Genomic DNA, 20,029 nt, shown 5'->3' on the forward strand with positions numbered 1-20,029 from the left:
TGGAAGTCCCTCAAAATATCAAAAATAGAACTACCGTATCAGCCATACCACCCTGAACGCGCCTGATCTCATCTGATCTCAGAACTACCATATCATCCAGCAATCCCACCTCTGGGTATTTATTCAAGAATTGAAATCAGGATCTCAAAGAGATTTCAGCAGTCCCATGTTCACTGCAGCGCTATTCACAATAGCCAAGATGTTATGACAACCTAAATATCCACTGATGGATGAATAAAGAAAACGTGGTATACACATACAATGGAATAAAACTCAAGTCATTTAAAAAATAAATTTTGCGATACATGACAACTTGGATGAACCCTGAGGACATTATGCTAAGTAAAATAAGCCAGCCACAAAAGTACAAATACTGTACGACTTCAACTATGTAAGGTATCTAAAATAGTCAAACTCAAAGAAGCAGAAAACACAACTGTGTTCACCAAGGGCAGGGGATATGGAAATCAGAAGTTGCCAATCAATGGGTTTAAAGCTTCATTAATGCAAGATTAGTAAATTCTATGGATCTGCTGTATAACATCATTACTATAGTTGACAATATTGTATTCTACACTTAAAAATCTGTTAGAGTAGATCTTTTAAGTGTCCTTGGTCGCCTGGGTGGCTCAGTTGGTTAAGCGACTGCCTTCGGCTCAGGTCATGATCCTGGAGTCCCAGGATCGAGTCCTGCATCGAGCTCCCTGCTCAGCAGGGAGTCTGCTTCTCCCTCTGACGCTCCCCCCTCTCATGCTCTCTCTCTCTCAATCTCTCTCTCAAATTAACAAAATCCTTAAAAAAAAAAAAGTGTTCTTAAACCAAAGATTAATCACTTTATAATAGTGAATTTTATGATATGTGACTCTTGAAATAACTATGGTGAGTGAAAGAACGCAGGCTAAAACAAACAAAAATGTATATACTGTGATGATCACAGCTTATAAAATTCCAGAAAAGCAAGCTAATCTATAGTAATAGACTGCAGATAAGTGTTTGCTTGGGGATTCATAATGGGAGGAGGGATGGTTACAAATGAGCAAGAGAAACCTTTAGGGATAATGGATATGTTTATCATCTTGATTGTGGTAATAGTTTCACAGCTGTAAACCTGTATCAAAACAAACAAATTACAAATTTTAAATACGGGCAAATTTTTTTATGTCAGTTATACCACAATAAAGCTGGGGGGAGAAAAGTGGAAAAAAAAACAATTTAAAAATGGGCAAAGGATATAAACAGACATTTTCCCAACAAAGACAAACAAATGGCCAAATCGCACATGAAAAGATGCTTGACATCCTTAGCCATTAAGGAAATGCAACTGAAAATGACAATGCCATGACACTTCATACCTACTACACTGCCTAAAATCAAAAAGATAAATAAAAACAAGTTGGTGAGAATGTGGAGAAAATGCAATCCTGGTACATTGCTGACAGTAATGTAAAATGGTGCACTTTGGAAAACCATTTGGCAGCTCCTCAAAAGGCTAAACTTAGAGTTACCATAAAACCCTGCAATTCCACTCTTAGGTATATTCCCAAGAAAAATAAAAACACACCCACACAAAAACCTGTACACAAACGATCACAGCAATATTATTTATAACAGCCAGAAAGTAGAAACAATTCAAAGTCCAACAAATGATGAAAGACAATACTGGTACATCCACACAACAGGGCATATTATTTGGCCATAAAAAGGAACGAAGTGGTGATAACATGCTGTAATATGGATAAATTTGAAAATAGTACTCCAAGCCAAAGAAGCCAGACACAAAAAACTACTGTATCTGATTGTATTACTGTATAACTCCATTTATATGTCCAGAATAGACAAATCTACAGAGACAGAAATCTAGAGAGACAAGCTACTGGTTGCCTAAGACTGGTGCCGAGGGAGTTGAAAAGTGACTGCCAGTGAGTACAGGGTTTCCTTTTGGGGATGATCAAAGGGATCTAAAATTGATTATGATGACAGTTGTACAGTTTGGTGAATCTACTAAAAAAACTGAATTGTATAATTTACATGGGTGAATTGTATGAAATGTGAATACTACCTCAATAAAGCTATTAAAAATGTAAAAAGAAGACAGGCACCTGGGTGGCTCAGTCAGTTAAGCAGCCAACTCTTGGTTTCAGCTCAGGTCATGATCTCAAGGTAGTGAGACCGAGCCCTGCATGGGGCTCCGTGCTAAAAGGGGAGTCTGCTTGAGATTCTCTCTCTCTCTCTTTGCCCCTCCCCACACACATGCACTTGCTCTCTCAAAATGTTCCCTCTAAATCTTCAAAATATTTTTAAAAATTTTAAAAACAAAAAAGTAATTTATACATGTGATTCCAATAAACCATTTATAATCAGATTTTTCATAGATACTCCCCAAACCTGATCTTCTCTTAGTTGACCAATTTTTCAGTAAATCTCATCACCCCCACCCAGCTGCCTACAGCAAAAAGTTATCCTTGACTCATTTCCTTCATAGCCGATGTACAATCCATCAGATATCCTGCATCAGTAACTTTAAAAATATTTATCTCAAATATGGTGATTCTACCCCTCTCTCGCTTGTCCAAGCCACCATCGCCTCTTACCAGGGCCTCTCTGCAACAGCCTCTTAACTAAGTAAACTCAATTCCAGTATCCCCTTCTCCCGGTTTTTCACACCACAGTTACCTGTTTCAAAGGCAAATCAAGAGTGTGTTACATCCATGTTCAAAACCCTTCAATGGATTCTCATTACCCACAGAATAAATTTAAACTCTTTCCTTGGCCTATAAGACCATTCAGGATATGGCCCTGACTCTTCCCATCCCCGTATCACACACTCCCTCTCCTTTAGCCACTGGCCCTCTTACTATTTCTCAAACACCCTGAACCTGCTTCTGCCTCAGGGCTTCTGCATTTCAGTTCTTTGCCTCAAAACCTCTTCTCCTGAAACTTCACATATCCCATCATCCCCTTAATTCCTTCAGAGATGCTTACCCTGACCTATTTAAAACACACACTCTCTCGGGCGCCTGGGTGGCTCAGTTGGTTAAGTGACTGCCTTCGGCTCAGGTCATGATCCCAGAGTCCCGGGATCGAGTCCCACATGGGGCTCCCTGCTCGGTGGGGAATCTGCTTCTCCCTCTGACCCTACCCCTCTTGTGCTCTCTCACTCACTCTCTCTCTTCTTTCTCTCTCAAATAAATAAAATCTTAAAAAAAAAATTAAGGGGCGCCTGGATGGCTCAACTGAAGGCATCTGCCTCCAGCTCAGGTCATGATGCCGGGGCCCTGGGATCGAGCCCCACGTTGGGCTCTCTGCTCTGCGGGGAGCCTGCTTTTCCCTCTCCCTCGGCCTGCCACTCTGCCTACTTGTGATCTTTCTATCAAATAAATAAATGAAATCTTTTAAAAAAATAAATAAAGGGGCGCCTAGGTGGCTCAGTCGTTAAGCGTCTGCCTTCGGCTCAGGTTATGATCCCAGGGTCCTGGGATAGAGCCCCGCATCAGGCTCCCTGCTCCGCGGAAAGCCTGCTTCTCCCTCTCCCTCTCCCTCTCCCCCCGCTTGTGTTCCCTCTCTCACTGTGTCTCTCTCTGTCAAATAAATAAAATCTTTAAAAATAAATAAATAAATAAATATAAAACACACACTCTCTCTTCTTTTATCTACTTTCATTTTCTTCACAGCATTGTCTACTTGTCTATTCACTGCCAACTCCTCTAAAATCTAAGCTCCATGAGGGAAGTCTACACAATTTTTATTACTAACTCTCAATTTCTCCCTCTTGCTCTTTCTCCTACTCACCTTCTTCCCCTTTTCTTTCCTTCCCTCTCTATATATAGTATCTTTCAAAATAACTTGAAAGATGAATAAATTTTCACAAAACCATTCAGGATCTATTCAAATTCAAAAACAGATATTCTACCACACTTGAATAACTTTCTCCCCTCGTGAAAATCACCATTTCTTCTTTGTCCACCAGAAATAAGTCTTCCCTCACCTTCATAAATACTGGTTTAATGCCTCACAAAGGCATCAGTGGGTTACTGTCTCCACAGAACACATGTATACTGTGAATCCTAAACAAATAATGTGATATCTACATGAGAGACCTTGTCATATACCACTACACAAGTATTCTCATCACAGTCCTGATGCTTTATAAATCAGTTACAGCAATGTTAGCTGTTGTAACAAACCAATATGGAAAGCTTAACGTAAGACTCATTTTTACTTAAGTAACAGTCCCACATAGGTGCTACTGCAGAGTGGATGGCTTTCTGATGCACGATCATCCACGAACTGTTTTGGTTACCTATTGCGGCCCAACAAACCAACCCAAAATGTACCGGCTGAAAACAAAAATTTTCATTATTTATCACATTTTATATGGTATCATATGGGGAACTGAAACAGCTAAAGGCCAAATGGCTTCACTCCCACAAAACACAGTTTGTATCGGCTGTTGACTGAAAGCGCAGCTGGGCTTGCCACCTGGGAGCCTCAGTTCTCTTTAACGCAGCTGTTTGGGCTTCCTCACCACATGGCAGTCTTGAAGAAGTCCTATTTCTTACATGGTGACTTAGCTTTTAACAGTATCAAAATGCAAACTTCCAGGCCTTCTTAAGGTTTAGCACAGTGACCCTTGTGCTGCATTCTACTGGTAAACCATGTCACAGGGCCACCCAGATTCAAGTAGACTACACAAGCACATACATACTGGAATCATGATTCACTGAGGCCCACCAAAATAACAGGAACTCAAGTTCCTTCTGTCTTGTGGCTTCTCCATCCACTAGGTCTTCAAAATCCACTGCATTCAGCAGACAGATGGAGAAAAAGAATGCATCTTAACCACTTTGATCCAACATCATATCATTTTTCATTACTTTGGAAAGAACTAGTCACATAGTCCCAAGCTGTGAAAGTGAGTAGAAAATATAATCCCTGACTGGGCAGCTATTGGCCAATGACTAGAATATAGGAGATAAAGCACAAATATTTGGTGAACAGTTGGCAGCCTCACTAACTTTCCCCTTTCTCTTATCTCCCAGTTGATTAACATTTCCTTTTTAACTGTCAGGAAATCAATGAGCACATCAAAGCAGATAGTACCTTTTGCTGACAGACTCCCTCCACAGTTTTGTTTGGTTATCTCAAGCTGTTTCCAGTAACTTATATCCTCACACCAATATTCATGAACACACACTCACTTTATATGAGTTTTGACTGATCTCATATACATTTCAAAATTACACTGACTTCTGAGGCACCTGGCTGGCTCAACTGGTACCAGCATGTAACTCCTGATCTTGGGGTTGTGAGTTCGAGCCCTATGTTGGGTGTAGAGACTACTTAAAAATAAAATAATAAAATCATAAATAAATAAAATTACACCGACTTTTGTCAAAATCCACGCCTCCCCCATGTGATCGAACTTACATTTCTAACTATGTATCTCTACTCACTGTCTCATAGGCTCATTGAACTTTACATGTCAAAATTGAACTCAAGTATTACCAAATCCACTCCTCCTTCTGTATTCCCAATCTTAAAACCTTCCCACCGAGGCACCCAAGCCAAGAAAACCCCCAAGAGTCACCACTGGTTCCTCTCCTTCCCTTTGGACATATAGACATTAGAGTCAGGACACGCTGTCCACCCAAAAATCTCCCTCAAATCTGTTTCCTTCTCTATCCCTATTGCCACATTCCTAGTGCTGGTCCTTCTTTCACCTGGACTACTAAAATAGCTACCACCTAACTGACTTCCCTGATTTCAGAATACAATTTCCCTACCCAATCACCAAGTCCTAAAAAATTCTCTCATCAGGGTTCCTGGGTGGCTCAGTAGGTTAAGCATCTGGCTTCGGCTCAGGTCATGATCCCAGGGTCCTGGGACTGACCCCTGTGGTGGGCTCCCTGCTCAGTGGGGAGCCTGCTTGTCCCTCTCCCTCTGCCACTCCCCCTGCTCGTGCTCTCTAATAAATAAATAAATAAAAATTATCTCACTAAAATACTTAATCATGTTACTGCTACGTAAAATTCACTGATAGCTTCTTTGCTGGTAAAATTTCAAGCTTCTTTATGGCATTTAAGACCCTTCACAAGGGGACCCTCCATCTTCACCTCTCCCCACTCTACTCTCCCTACCCATTAGTCCCACCAGCTTACCCAGGGTGGCATCCCAAATACCCCTTGAACTTTCACCTCTGCCTTCTTTCATATACTTATAGTCCATTTATATGTTTACTCTAAGATTGTTCTTTCCCTTCCCCCCCTTCTCTGCCTACTGACATTCTCCTTACCCTTCAAAGCCATTTTATTTATTTATTTTTTAAAGATTTTATTTATTTGTCTCTGCAGCAGGCAGAGGCAGAGGGAGAAGCAGACTCCCCACTAGGCAAGGAGCCCGATGCGGAACTCGATCCCAGGACCCTGGGATCATGACTGGAGCCAAAGGCAGATGCTTAGCCAACTGAGCCACTCAGGTGTCCCTCGAAGCCACTTTTAAATAGCACTTTCTCAGGGCGCCTGGGTGGCTCAGTTGGTTAAGCGACTGCCTTCGGCTCAGGTCATGATCCTAGAGTCCCAAGATAGAGTCCCGCATCTCCCTCTGACCCTCTCCCCTCTCATGCTCTCAAATAAATAAAATCTTTTAAATAAATAAATAAACAAATAGCACTTCCTCAGTGACATCTTCCTCTAGGCAGAACTTACTGCTCCAGCAATGTCCACAATAGCCAAACTACGGAAAGAGCCCAGATGTCCATCAACAGATGAATGAATAAAGAAGATGTGGTATATACACACAATGGAATATTATGCAGCCATCAAAAATGAAATCTTGCTGTTTGCAACGATGCGGATGGAACTAGAGGGTATTAGGCTAAGCGAAATAAGTCAATTAGAGAAAGACAATTATCATATGATCTCACTGATATGAGGAATTTGAGAAGCAAGGCAGAGGATCATAGGGGGAGAGAGGGAAAAATGAAACAAGATGAAACCAGAGAGGGAGACAAACCATACGAGACTCTTAATTCTCAGGAAACAAACTGAGGGTTGCTGGAGTGGTGGGGGGTGGGAGGGATAGGGTGGCTGGGTGATGCACACTGAGGGGGGGTATGTTTATGGTGAGCACTGTGAATTGTGTAAGACTGATGAATCACAGACCTGTACCCCTGAAACAAACAATACATTATGTTAATAATAAAAAAAAATTTCCCTTTAACCTAAAAAAAAAAAAACTTCCATTTTTCAATGACTACTATTGTTGATACCTCAAATACAGTTCTTATCAAACTGAATTATGAGTGGTTATTTAATGACCAAAGTTTTCTGTTTCATCCACTAAATTTTTGGTGTTTAAAGGCACAGGAACCCAGGACCAGCTATCTTTGTGTCTACACTGACAATGCAATCAGCCCTACCTCCCCAGTAAAGAGAATGCTTACTGGAAAGCACATGGCCCTTTAAGTGGCTAGAAATTCACCTGAAAACAAAGTAGCCACTTCATTTCCCAAGGACACATTTCAGGTAGCCACACAGTGGTTGGGACTTCCCCATGTCTTTGCTCATTTCCTTTAAAAAAGGATTATACCTAAACAGGCTCAAGGCCCTACAATATAACCTCACTCTTCCAACACAAACTTCTCCTATGTTTTGCCTTTAGCTATAGCATTTTGATATTCCTTTTAAAAAAAATCTTAAAACAGAAGGGCTAATCAAAAAAAAATGAAATCTTGCCATTTGCAACAACGTGGATGGAACTAGAGGGTATTATGCTAAGCGAAAAAAGTCAATCAGAGAAAGACAAGTATCATATGATCTCACTGATATGAGGAATTTAAGAAACAAGACAGAAATCATAGGGGAAGGGAGGGAAAAATGAAACAAGACAAACCAGAGAGGGAGACAAACCATAAGAGACTCTTAATCTCAGGAAACAAACAGGGTTGCTGGAGTGGTGGGGGGTGGGAGGGATGGGGTGGCTGGGTGATGGGACACTGGGGAGGGTATGTGCTGTGGTGAGTGCTGTGAATTTTAAGACTGATGAATCACAGACCTGTACCCCTGAAACAAATAGTACATTATATGTTAATAAAAAACAAACAAAAAAACCAGAATGGCTAGAGAACTGAATTTTAGTGAACAGGAGGTGAGTGATTTGCCCAAAAAAAGGAGGGAAGACCATAGATATATAGATACAGCTCTCAGTTAAAAGGTCTAAAAATCATAAGGAAAGCTGACTAGCAAATGATGAGAAGGAAAAACACTTCCATTATGAATTACTTCAAAAGAGGATTACAAAAATCAAAAATATGTCCCTTAGAAGTGATCGTAAATCCCTTTGGTAGTGACTCAACAAAATGATTTACAGTACTTGTTGATTAGATTGTGCTTGCTTCATATGGTTCTTTGTGCTTTCCCAAAATATGGGTCTTCAAATGGGATCAAGGTGGTTCATAAAGCCAAATAATACTGGGTATTTCCAAAACAGCAGCTAATGACAGTGTCCTCAATTTTTTTTCTCAGCTCATCTACATTAAATGTGATACCTGATTTACACAAATTTCCATCTTATTTCTTGACATAAGGCAAAGAGTTACAAAATTTCCACTGAATTAACAAAGGGGTTTCTTGCTTTTCACAGCTACATTAGGTATTTCTCATTAGCAGTTCTGTAGTTAGCACAGCCCTTTTACCATTACAGATCCTGTGAAGACTTAAAAAGTTCAGCTAGTTTCATGGTACACACTGATAAGATTCTGGATATAGTTCCATTTTTTAAAATTTTTCACTTTTTGGTTTTAATCAGTTTTATGTGTACATTACTTAGAGCACAACAGTTCTACTGGACTGAAAAGAAAAAAAGCAGTCCTGTGACTGCCTCCATGATCCACACAGAAACACTTTCTGCTCCCCAGAAACCACTACTTTGAAATTATTTAGCTTATCTTTCTGGTATTTATTCCACATCTCTAAGTAACTTACTACTTTTCTTGATTCTTTTCCATTTTAGGCATCAGCAACTGCCTTCCCAGGATGGAAGATGAGAATTTAGCTCTTACATACATTTATCCACCCCACTCCCAATTCCACAGAACCACACTTCCTCAGTGTCTTAAGGGCATTGTTTCACTTCTAGTATGCAGTTTGGATGTGGAGGGATCTAATCATTCTGATTCTTTCTTTTTTTAAAAAAGATTTTATTTATTTATTCGACAGAGACAGCGAGAGAGGGAACACAAGCAGGGGGAGTGAGAGAGGGAGAAGCAGGCTTCCCGCAGAGCAGCGAGCCCGATGTGGGACTCACTGGGATCATGACCGGAGCCGAAGGCAGACGCTTAACGACTGAGCCACGCAGGCGCCCCTAATCATTCTGATTCTTGATCCCTTGTATAAATGCTTCTCTCATTCTCCGGAGTCTTAGAAAATCTTTTCTCTATCCCAGATTTTTTTTTTTAAGATTTTATTTATTTATTTGACAGAGAGAGACACAGCAAGAAAGGGAACACAAGCAGGGGGAGTGGGAGAGGAAGAAGCAGGCCTCCCACGGAGGAGCAGGGAGCCTGATGAGGGGCTCAATCCCAGGACCCTGGGATCATGACCTGAACCAAAGGCAGATAGATGCTTAACCACCAAGCCGCCCAGGCGCCCCATCCCAGATTTCTGAAATTTCCTAATAATCTATCTCAGTATGAGTCTATTTTAATTCATTGTGATGGATGCTCAATGGGTCCTTTTAATGCGGAAATGAATGTTCTGTAATTCTGAGAAATTTTCTTGAATTATTTCATTGGAAACTTCTTCCCCTCTGGTTTCTGTTCTCTCCTGAAACACCTATTACTCAGACCATTCCTGTAATTTTCTTACCTATTTTCCATCATTTAGGGTTTGTTTTTTCTTGTTGTTGCTCTCCTTTCTGATCCACTTCCTCAACTTTATCTTCCATACATTGAATTTTGAATTTCCAAGAGCTCTACAGACATTCTTTTAATATATACTGCCCTCATTCCATCAGTGTAAGGACTACTCTTACCTTCCAAGTATATCAATAGTTGTTTTGTTTTCATTGACTCTTCCAAATTGTTCTGATCTCCATATTTCATATCAGTGGCTTCCCTTAACTAAGCTATTTGTTCAAAGTTACGAATGAGGCATTAAAAAGCTGATTAGAGGGCGCCTGGGTGGCTCAGTTGGTTAAGCGACAGCCTTCGGCTCAGGTCATGATCCTGGAGTCCCAAGATTGAGTCCCACATCGGGCTCCCTGCTCAGCAGGGAGTCGGCTTCTCCCTCTGACCCTCTTCCCTCTCCTGCTCTCTATCTCTCATTCTCTCTCTCTCAAATAAATAAATAAAATCTTAAAAAAAAAAGCTGATTAGATGTTCTGTGTGCATGGTGGTGATTGCTGACAATGAACTTCACAGAAGGATGATCTGACTGTGACATTTCCTAGGCAAACCACTTATATTGGTATTTATGGAATTTTTTTCTCTTGGCCAATTCAAATTCCTCAAAGGAAACATTTTTGCTCATGTTGTAACCTTTATATAAATTTTGAAATACCATGTATTCACACATCTTTGGTAACATCTAAAATTTTCATCTTAAGTTTCAATAATTGCAAGCATGGAATTTCTAGCACATTATCAATATTAACTTTTGAGAAACTATTACACAAACTTTAGACTCATAGAAAAGTTGCAAAAATATACAGAGTTCCATATACCCTTCATCCAGCTTCCCTAATGTTAACATCTTACACAACCAAAGTACTATTATCAAAACCAGGAAACGAATATTGACAAAATACTGTTGGTTAGAGACCTTATTCAAAATTCACCAGTTTTGCCAATAACACCTTTTTTCTGTTTCAGAATCCAATCCAGGACTCCATACTCAATTTAGTTTAGTATCTCTTTAGTTCTGGTCTTTGATAATTACTCCACCTTTGTCTTTCATGATTTTAACACTTTTAGAGATTACTGATCAGTTATTTTGTAGATAACCTTCAGTTTGGCTTTGTCTAAAGTCCTCTCATTATAAAATGAAGGTTATGGGTTTGGGGCAAAAATACCAGAAATGATGTTTATGCCCTTCTCAGTACATCATAGATCAGGAGTCCATGATACTGATGGGTCTTATTCCTGGTGATATTAACCATGATCTACTAGTTAACATGGTATTTGCCATGATACTCTATGTAAATTTACTTTTTCCCCTTTTCAATTAACAATATTAAAGATAAAAATTATTTTATCACTCTTCTAAATGTATCAAATGGACCCTAAAAACTATTAATCTGATAACCCTCATCATCTACTGAACTATTCCTTTACTATTGAACTAACTTATCCTTAATACTCAAAAATTTTTATAATGTTCCTTTTTTTTTTTTTAAGATTTTATTTATTTATTTGTTAGAGAGAGAGACAGAGCACAAGCAGGAGAGCGACAGGCAGAGGGAGAAGCAGGCTCCCCGCCAAGCAGGAAGCCCGATGTGGGACTCAATCCCAGGACCCTGGGATCATGACCTGAGCCAAAGGCAGCCGCTTAACCGACTGAGTCACCCAGGCAACCCGATATAATTTTCCTTTTTCTTGAACTTCTATTTCTTTTTTTTTTAAGATTTTATTTATTTATTTATTTGACAGACCGGGGGGAGAGAAAGAGAGAGAGAGACAGTGAGAGAAGGAACACAAGCAGGGGGAGTGGGAGAAGGAGAAGCAGTCTTCCCACCGAGCAGGGAGCTCGATGCAGGGCTCAATCCCAGGACCCTGGGATCATGACCTGACCCGAAGACAGACACTTAACGACTGAGCCACCCAGGTGCCCCTTGAACTTCTATTTCTATTGTATTTATTCTACAGAATGTTATCCTGATGTCACGTATTTTTACACTTGGATTACATATTTATTATCCAACTGTTCTTCACTGCAAAAACATACCTGTACATAAATATAAATTTTTCAAATTTCTTGTGACTGTGAAGTTCTAATTATCAATCCAAAAGAAATTTTGAGTTATCATTATCATTAATATTAGTACATGATAGATCAAAACACAAGTGTATTATGCATTTGGAAAACTAATTATTAGGCAAAAAATAAAATTTTACTGAAAATACATCTCCTATGAAATAAATGGAGCTCACTTTTTTTTTGGTTTATGAATCCATGAATGAATACTGCTTAATACCAGAAGGAGACAAGGCTCAGCATTAATTCTATTCCTATTTTTTTATAGATAAAAGTACTTAATAACCATAGAAGGGAGCAGAAAACCTTTTGTTATAATGACATTATTCAATTCTGTGAGCTCCCTTAGAGTTATGTGCCAGATTTCACACAATCTACTGTAAAGAACTATTTTTAATAATCTGACATCAACCTAACCCAAAAAACATACAAACTCTATGTCCCCCACAGTGATCTCTTTATTTCAGGCTAAAAAAGAATTTATGTAGTTTCTTAAATTTCATTGTAGTGTAATAGGATTTGACTTCATAAACAGTCTCCTTTTATATATCAAAACTATTTTTACATCCCAATAAACATCCCAATATAATGATTTGCTATTTAATTTAAAAATCATAAATAGTTAAGTGACACCATAAGGCTCTCATTCAACTACAAATTTGTTTAATAAAGATTTAATCTGTGCTATTAGTACAGTTTTTTTTCCCTGATAACATACATTAGGAACACTTCTATTACAAAATGTTTTAGTATTTGTTTTGGATGGTTTTTTCAAAATATTGTACATTTGGGTTTCCTTTAAAAAAATGCTTCCAGACTGAATTAAATGGTTATTAAGTCAAAGGCTTATATAAGGACACCTAATTCTACTGTTATCTGGTAGATGACAGCCAGAGCTTAAAGTGGAAAACAACTAAAATAGGGCGCCTGGGTGGCTCAGTTGGTTAAGCGACTGCCTTTGGCTCAGGTCATGATCCTGGAGTCCCAGGATTGAGTCCCACATCAGGCTCCCTGCTCAGCAGGGAGTCTGCTTCTCCCTCTGACCCTCCCCCCTCTCATGCTATCTCATTCTCTCTCTAATTAATAAATAAAATCTTTAAAAAAAAAAGAACTAAAATAAACAGTAAGGAGGTAATGCAATTAGTAGAGAAGTATGGAAGGTGTTAAAGTGGTAGACAAGTAGAACTTGAAAGCTCAAGGATATAAAATTTAGTAACTACCACAACAAGCAAAAATCGAGGCCAGGTCATAGAGGAGAGAAGGAGCCCCAAAAGCACATGAAAGAAAGAGAAGCACACTCTTGGAATCAAGTAATGATCAGAAATACTGAAAGAAATGTTACGCCCTTTAACTGTGTGCCTTCAAGCCTTCAAGCTCTAAATAAGTATAGACTAATACATGCTCCACCTGTCTATTAGCTAGTTTCAGGTAAGAACTCCCCTGGAGCCAATATGAGAAGCCAAAAAAAAAAAAAAAATTCCTCCAATTGCCATAGGAATTACCTTGTATAAAATAAAGCATAAAGCAATTAAAACATACCTCAACCTCAAAGCTTTTAAACATTAAAAAAACCTGATGCCTTTTATGCAATGCTTCCATTTAACCAACATTATTATTCTGCCCCTGGATAATGATATCTTTCTGAATTTATACAAGAATAAAATAGCATATTAGAACCCAAGTATTTATTAAAACAGCAAACCAGCTGGGGCACCTGGGTGGCTCAGTTGGTTGAGCATCCGGCTCTTGATTTCAGCAGAGGTCATGATCTCAGGATAGTGAGATAGAGCCCCAAGTCAGGCTCTGTACTCATCGGGCAGTCTGCTTGAGATTCTTTCTCCCTCTTCCTCTACCCCTACCCCCGCCACGTGCACTCTCTCTCCCTCTACACTAAATAAACAAATCTTTATATTTTTTTAAGTTTATTTATTTATTTATTTGACAGAGAGACAGAGAGAGACAGCAAGAGAGGGAACACAAGCAAGGGGAGTGGGAGAGGGAGAAGCAGACTTCCCGCCAAGCAGGGAGCCCGACGCAGGACTCGATCCCAGGACCCTGGGATCATGACCTGAGCCGAAGGTAGCAGCTTAACCACTGAGCCATCCAGGCGCCCCAATAAATAAATCTTTAAAAAAAATAAAACAGCAAACCAGTTTAAACTATATAGATTGCAGTTTTTTATTCTTGAGAAAAAGTGACCTTCTCACTGACTACATGCACTAATTCTTAAGTGTGTACTAACTATGTGATTAAGGTATCAGTCACAACTGTTCTGCAAACCAACAGTGAATTTGGTATGATCTTTAGACTTGACCTGACCAAAAGGGTTAAATTTGGAAGGTGTAAAATGTGAGAAAGGCTGAAAATAATGTGAGTGTTCTCTATGAAAGGTCTTTTGGTCAAGGTACAGAAAAAGCCAACTTGTTATGTGGTGGTTATAAGGTGAGGGTGTATGTGTGTACATGGATCAAGCAGGTTAGATCTTTCTAGCTCCAGGTACCTCTAGGGAGCGGAAATGGCAGGAAAATAGGTAAAGCAGGATGAGGTAAAGCTCCACCCATCTTTTAGGAACAGGGTATAGGTGGATCTTAGGATCAAAAATCCAAACTTAAGAAGATTAACAATTTCAAAGCTATTTGAATTCTCTAAATATATTATTTTGTTTTTCATGCTAATGAGCAAAGCTGCCTTTAACAAATCAGGTTGAACCAGCTGTGTGAGGCAGACAAAGGCTATGCATTTGGTCCATAGGTAGACAGCAGTTTTAAAAGGAGCCCATACTAGTGATAGTAGCAGGAATCAAACAACCACTTTAAATAAAGGGAAGGACGTGGTAGGAAGTCAAGACAGCCAAATATGAGGCTCAACACACAACTCTCTTTGCACATACATGGAGAAATCTTACCCTCTGTCAAACGTTTATTTTTGTTTTGTTCTTCAAGACTTTCCTAACAGGGGCGCCTGAGTGGCTCAGTGGTTAAGAGTCTGCCTTTGGCTCAGCTCATGATCCCAGGGTCCCGGGATCGAGCCCCACATCAGGCTCCCTGCTCCGCGGGAAGCCTGCTTCTCCCTCTCCCACTCCCCCTGCTTATGTTCCTTCTCTTGCTGTGTCTCTCTCTGTCAAATAAATAAATAAAATCTTTAAAAAAAAAAAAAGACTTTCCTAACAATCCTCATTTACATAGAAAGGTAGAATCAAAGTACTCCCAAGAAATACTAAGTAAAATAACCTCAATTTAAACTCTATAAAGAGTCATTTAAAAGGATATTGCTATAGTTGGGGTCTAAAAAGGTTTCCATAATATATAGTTTAAATAACTTTTAAAGACTCACCTGTAGGCTTAACTGAATAAAACCCAATGGCTTCTCCTTTCTTCCACAGAATCTTAGCGTAATCAGTACTGCTATGACACAGAAATGGTATCTCATTTCTCTCCATTTCCTGTTTTCTATAAATAATCCGATTCAGAACATACAGAACCACTCTCTCCCCAAGAGTTCTCACCTGGAAAGAGAGTCAGACACCAGGCACAACAGTTATGATATGCATCCATTCAGAGATGCTATCTACCTTGCTCCCTGCTTCCACACCTCATACTAGCATTCAAAGCACTTTGAATACACTCAAAATGATTTCTTAAACCTTTCATCACACAGATGAGACCCATCATTTGTACCAATAACAATCCATTTCTACAAACACATATTATGCATGGAATACTGCCTCTCAGCAAATTCTAAAACACGTAAAACGAGTTTCTAATGTACCAATCCCCAGCATCTCTTCCTTAGTGTTCAAGTGTTTTCTTTTTCCTTCCAGCCACCCAGATCCAGGGTCTCCCCCACCCTAATTGCTTCCCCACCACCTCTACTGCTTCTTCTTCACCCCATTTTAGCTTAAATAGTAAATAAGAAAGGGGAAAAAAAGCCTCATGTTATCCTCTAAGACTTTAAGAACAACTACCTTATTTAATAAGCAAGGCCATAATTATGCTCTTGGGAAAGGAATCTGTCTCATCTTTCCAGGTAAAATGTTCATTTAACAGTCATGTCTTGGTTGTCTAACTGTAAGGAATAGCCAGCTTGCCCCACACACATACCCTTCTGCCAGATCAGATGAGTGATGACAGTGGCACAGGCAAATCCGATAAAAACAAACTTGGGGCAATCACAGAATGGAAGCAGAGCCTCACTTCCTAGATGCAAGGCCACATGGTCACCAGAACCCCCTCACCAACTTTCTGACATCAAATGATGGGGTTTTTTCCCCAGAGACATTTTTCACCACTAAAAACAAGAGTTCCATCCATAAAGTCTATTTCCCCTCAAGTCTCCTTAAAGAAGCACAAGAGTGCCCTCTAATTAGGTGAGTGAAGAAAGAAAAGCATTAACTATATACACACTACTCTCAAAAAAAAAAAAAGAAAGAAAGAAAGAAAGAAAGCAAGCAAGCAAGCAAGAAAGCAAGAAAGCAAGCAAGCAAGCCTTAACCATACTACACACTAGGGGATGTCAGATACCAAACAACAAAGGAAATGACAAAGCTCACTAGCTTTCAGGGCAACCCATTCCTTCCCTGAACAGCTCCAACCAGTATAAAATTCTTCTTCATACTGAGCTGACCATAGCCAGACTAGACTTTGATACCCTGGAGCCACACAGCCTAAAAATGTTTGAAGGAAGCCATGACATTCCCCTAAATTTCACACCATAGGAACAAAGGAACAACTGAAGGAAAAGACTGATCTAATGCAATTTTGGGTACTCTGTCCATTCCAGTCTTCTCCCTTGAAACAGCTCCAGATCCTTCTAACATCTCTCCATCGGGACTTGCAGATATTACAAAACTAAACATTGAAGATGTTGCTAAGACAGTGGGGCTTTGCTATATAAGCTCAAGTTTTTTTATTAGCTTTTTTGCTTACCTTGGTTTTACTTCTAATTAACTAAAGCCCACTCATGTTTGTATGTGCTGTTTTAGCTTGTTCTTCATGGTGTACATGTGCAGTTAATTTTTTGAATCCATGGGTACTACCTTTCATCATGTTAGACCCTGCTCTTTGTTTCTTAATTCTGCCTTTCACAGACTTGTTCTCCCATTCAGCACTGTGGCAGGCAAAATTGATCAGCATACCAACTGTGTCTTGATGACCAGGACAGAAAAAAGGACAAAGTGTGGCAGTATGCTACTGAGGATCTCCCTTCTAGTCCACTGATTAGAACACCTGAAAACAGACCACCTGAAATAGCCCTACCAATAGGCAAGTTTCCTGGTCAGTCTCTCTTAGAGACAGACAACCTAGGCAAACACGCAGACAGAACTAGCTTTCTCTCTACCCTGTAAGAAAATCAAAAGCTGACGTCGATACAGGTCACTACAGTTCAAGTAACCCATAGGTATTCACTCTTCCTCACCAATTCTCAGATACTTTCAGAACCACATAAAATTTAGGAAGCGCAATCAGACTACCAGTTTCATCATAACAATGAAACTCTTAAGGGTTTAATACAACCTAGTTATACTAAAATAGAGAAGTGCTCAATAATTTCAACAATTATCAATGTTTATGGGGAACATACTGTGGTATGACCTCAGAAGAAACACTTTTAAATTATAGGATCTTGTTACCTGCTTAAGCCCTTCTCTAGAAGGGACAGATGTTTTCACAATATCATCAATAGCCCACCATTGATCAGCAAGGTAAAGTGCCACAGCTAAAACAGAATAAATGATTATTAACATTTAAGACTTAACAGGATACAATATTACTATGTGAAGAAGTTTATACAGGTAACCTTAAATATACCCACATTTCATAATACAATGTGGCCCCATTTATACCATTTTTATTTTATTTCACTCATTAAACATTTAATTACAAGTGAAAATTTTATTTTCCCGAAATTTAGTTTGAAATAATTTTTTAAAATTCCTTCACACAGCTACTTTTTAATAAATATCTAATTGTTTGGAGAAAATTCCTCAAGTTATAAAGATTAAGCAGAAAAGAAACCTGTGAGTGAGTCCTCAGGTGCAAAAAGGGCAAGAATTTTCTCGGTCTGATCTCCACCATAAAGAGGTACAAAGCCTACATTTGACAGGCTAATAGGAATCTGAAATGACATTGATTAAAGATCAGTGAAATCCATTAAGAAAATATAGAGCAAAAACACCATGCTTCTACAAAAATATTAAACTTTCTCTACATTAATGCTAATTATAGAACTTAATTTCATAGAAGATATTTCTAGGCTCAAAAAAAAGTAAATCAGACTTCCCTTTTGCAGGAATTTTACTATCTTGGGGAAAAAAATTAAAGTTTATTTCAATAAGTATTACTACTGTGCTTTGGCCACACAACTGAATAAAAAGAAAGGCATGATATGGTACATAAACCCATTAAAAAACAACTATAGTTTATCTGTTATTTAGACAACTTCAGGGGGAAAATCCCATTTTATAGTAAAAGACATCAGAGAGGTACATTTGTTTTTCCACTGAGATACATATGATACTTTAAGATTTTTCTACCTCCATTAATCTGACCATAATTCCCATTGATATCACAATTCAGATAATTATAAAATACTGGTGCTTTAGAAGAACAGACTTTAAAGAAGCCTTTAAACATCATTCTCTAAAAGAAAACTCTGAGGCCTAGAGAGGCCTGAGAACCATGTAGTTCACAGTAGAATGCTAACGATCTTTCCATCACAATATATCACACTTACTAATTAGGAAGTTTGATAGAAAAAGGAAGATTTGTGACACAAAAATGTATAATTCATGTTTTGCTGATTTTTTATTAAAAAATTTCTAAAATCACAAATTCCAAATCCAAAGTAAATTTAATTTAGTTAGCTCAAATACAATAACCCATCTTAGCAAAACAACTTTTATGTAATTTTAAAGGCAAAATATAGGGGCGCCTGGGTGGCTCAGTTGAGCGTCTGCCTTTGGCTCAGGTCATGGTCCTGGGGTCCTGGGATGGGCCCCATGTCACGTGGGCTCCCTGCTCCACGGGGGCCTGCTTCTCCCTCTCCCACTCCCCCGCCCCTGCTTGTGTTCCCTCTCTCGATGTGTCTCTCTCTGTCAAATAAATGAATAAAATCTTTAAAAAAAAATAAAGGCAAAATATAAATATTCAGCAATAACCTATAGAGTGTCTTTTTAAAACTTGATCATGCTGTTGTACTAACCAATCAATATTTTACCATTTTACTTAAGATTCTTCTGATGCAAATTTTAAAAGTAATTAGTTAACATTTTTAAATGATAAAAAATAAGATACTGATTTCACGTGTAAACTCAACTGAAAAGGTTGAGAAAAATCACCTTTGCACACCTTACCGTAATATTGAGAAGAGAAAAACATTCAGGGTTTTCAGGGTCCCCACACCTTAGATCTGACATATAATCTTCAGCAGAATTTTCCAATTCCTCATGACTGCAATTATCCAGCATATCCACAGGGAATGCCATCCTCTACAACAAACAATACGGGACAAATGTTTCAGCATATGAAATGTTATCTTCCTTTACTCATAGAAAAAACTAACACCAGGGCGCCTGGGTGGCTCAGTCTTTAAAGTGTCTGCCTTCATCTCAGGTCATGATCCCAGGGTCCTGGGATCAAGTCCCACATTGGGCTCCCTGCTCAGCAGGAAGCCTGTTTCTCCCTCCCCCACTCCCCGTTTGTGTTCCCTTTCTCGCTGTGTCTCTCTCTGTCAAATAAATAAAATCTTTAAAAAAAAAAAAAACCACACTTTAAGGAAACTTCACTTTCACTGTGTGGAGACAGACAACAATTTGAGCCTGCTGACTGAAAATGTACGTCAAAAAGAAAACTTCGTGGGGCGCCTGGGTGGCTCAGTTGGTTGAGCGTCTGCCTTCTTTCGCATAGTAATCTCAGGGTCCTGGGATCGAGCCCCACGCTGGGCTCCCTGCTCAGCTGAGAGTCTGCTTCTCCCTCTCCATCTGCCTCTCCCCTTGCTCATGCTCTCTCTCACTCTCATTGTTTCTCAAATAAATAAAATCTTTAAAAATAAGAAAACTTTGA

At 39.1% G+C, this 20,029-nt stretch overlaps 1 protein-coding gene across 2 annotated transcripts in view; it reads right to left on the minus strand.

Moving 5' to 3' along the window:
* FAM169A (family with sequence similarity 169 member A) overlaps positions 1-19,452 on the minus strand; it is a 49,014-nt gene extending 29,562 nt beyond the window's left edge. Inside the window, exons 1-4 of one of the 2 annotated variants that reach the window (XM_028114432.2) lie at positions 19,321-19,452; positions 17,984-18,083; positions 17,599-17,684; positions 15,303-15,474 (exon numbers count right to left, since the gene is read on the minus strand). In XM_028114432.2, the coding sequence (XP_027970233.2) occupies positions 15,303-15,474; positions 17,599-17,684; positions 17,984-18,083; positions 19,321-19,452 (490 nt within the window). The remainder of the gene's footprint in view (positions 1-15,302; positions 15,475-17,598; positions 17,685-17,983; positions 18,084-19,320) is intronic. The other variant, XM_088023348.1, reaches the window with a different exon arrangement.
* Between the last annotated feature and the right edge of the window lie 577 nt (positions 19,453-20,029).

Source organism: Eumetopias jubatus, unplaced genomic scaffold, assembly GCF_037043125.1.
Source record: "Eumetopias jubatus isolate StellerSeaLion01/CBP00866 unplaced genomic scaffold, mEumJub1_p1.0 scaffold_5, whole genome shotgun sequence".
NCBI lineage: Eukaryota > Metazoa > Chordata > Mammalia > Carnivora > Otariidae > Eumetopias > Eumetopias jubatus.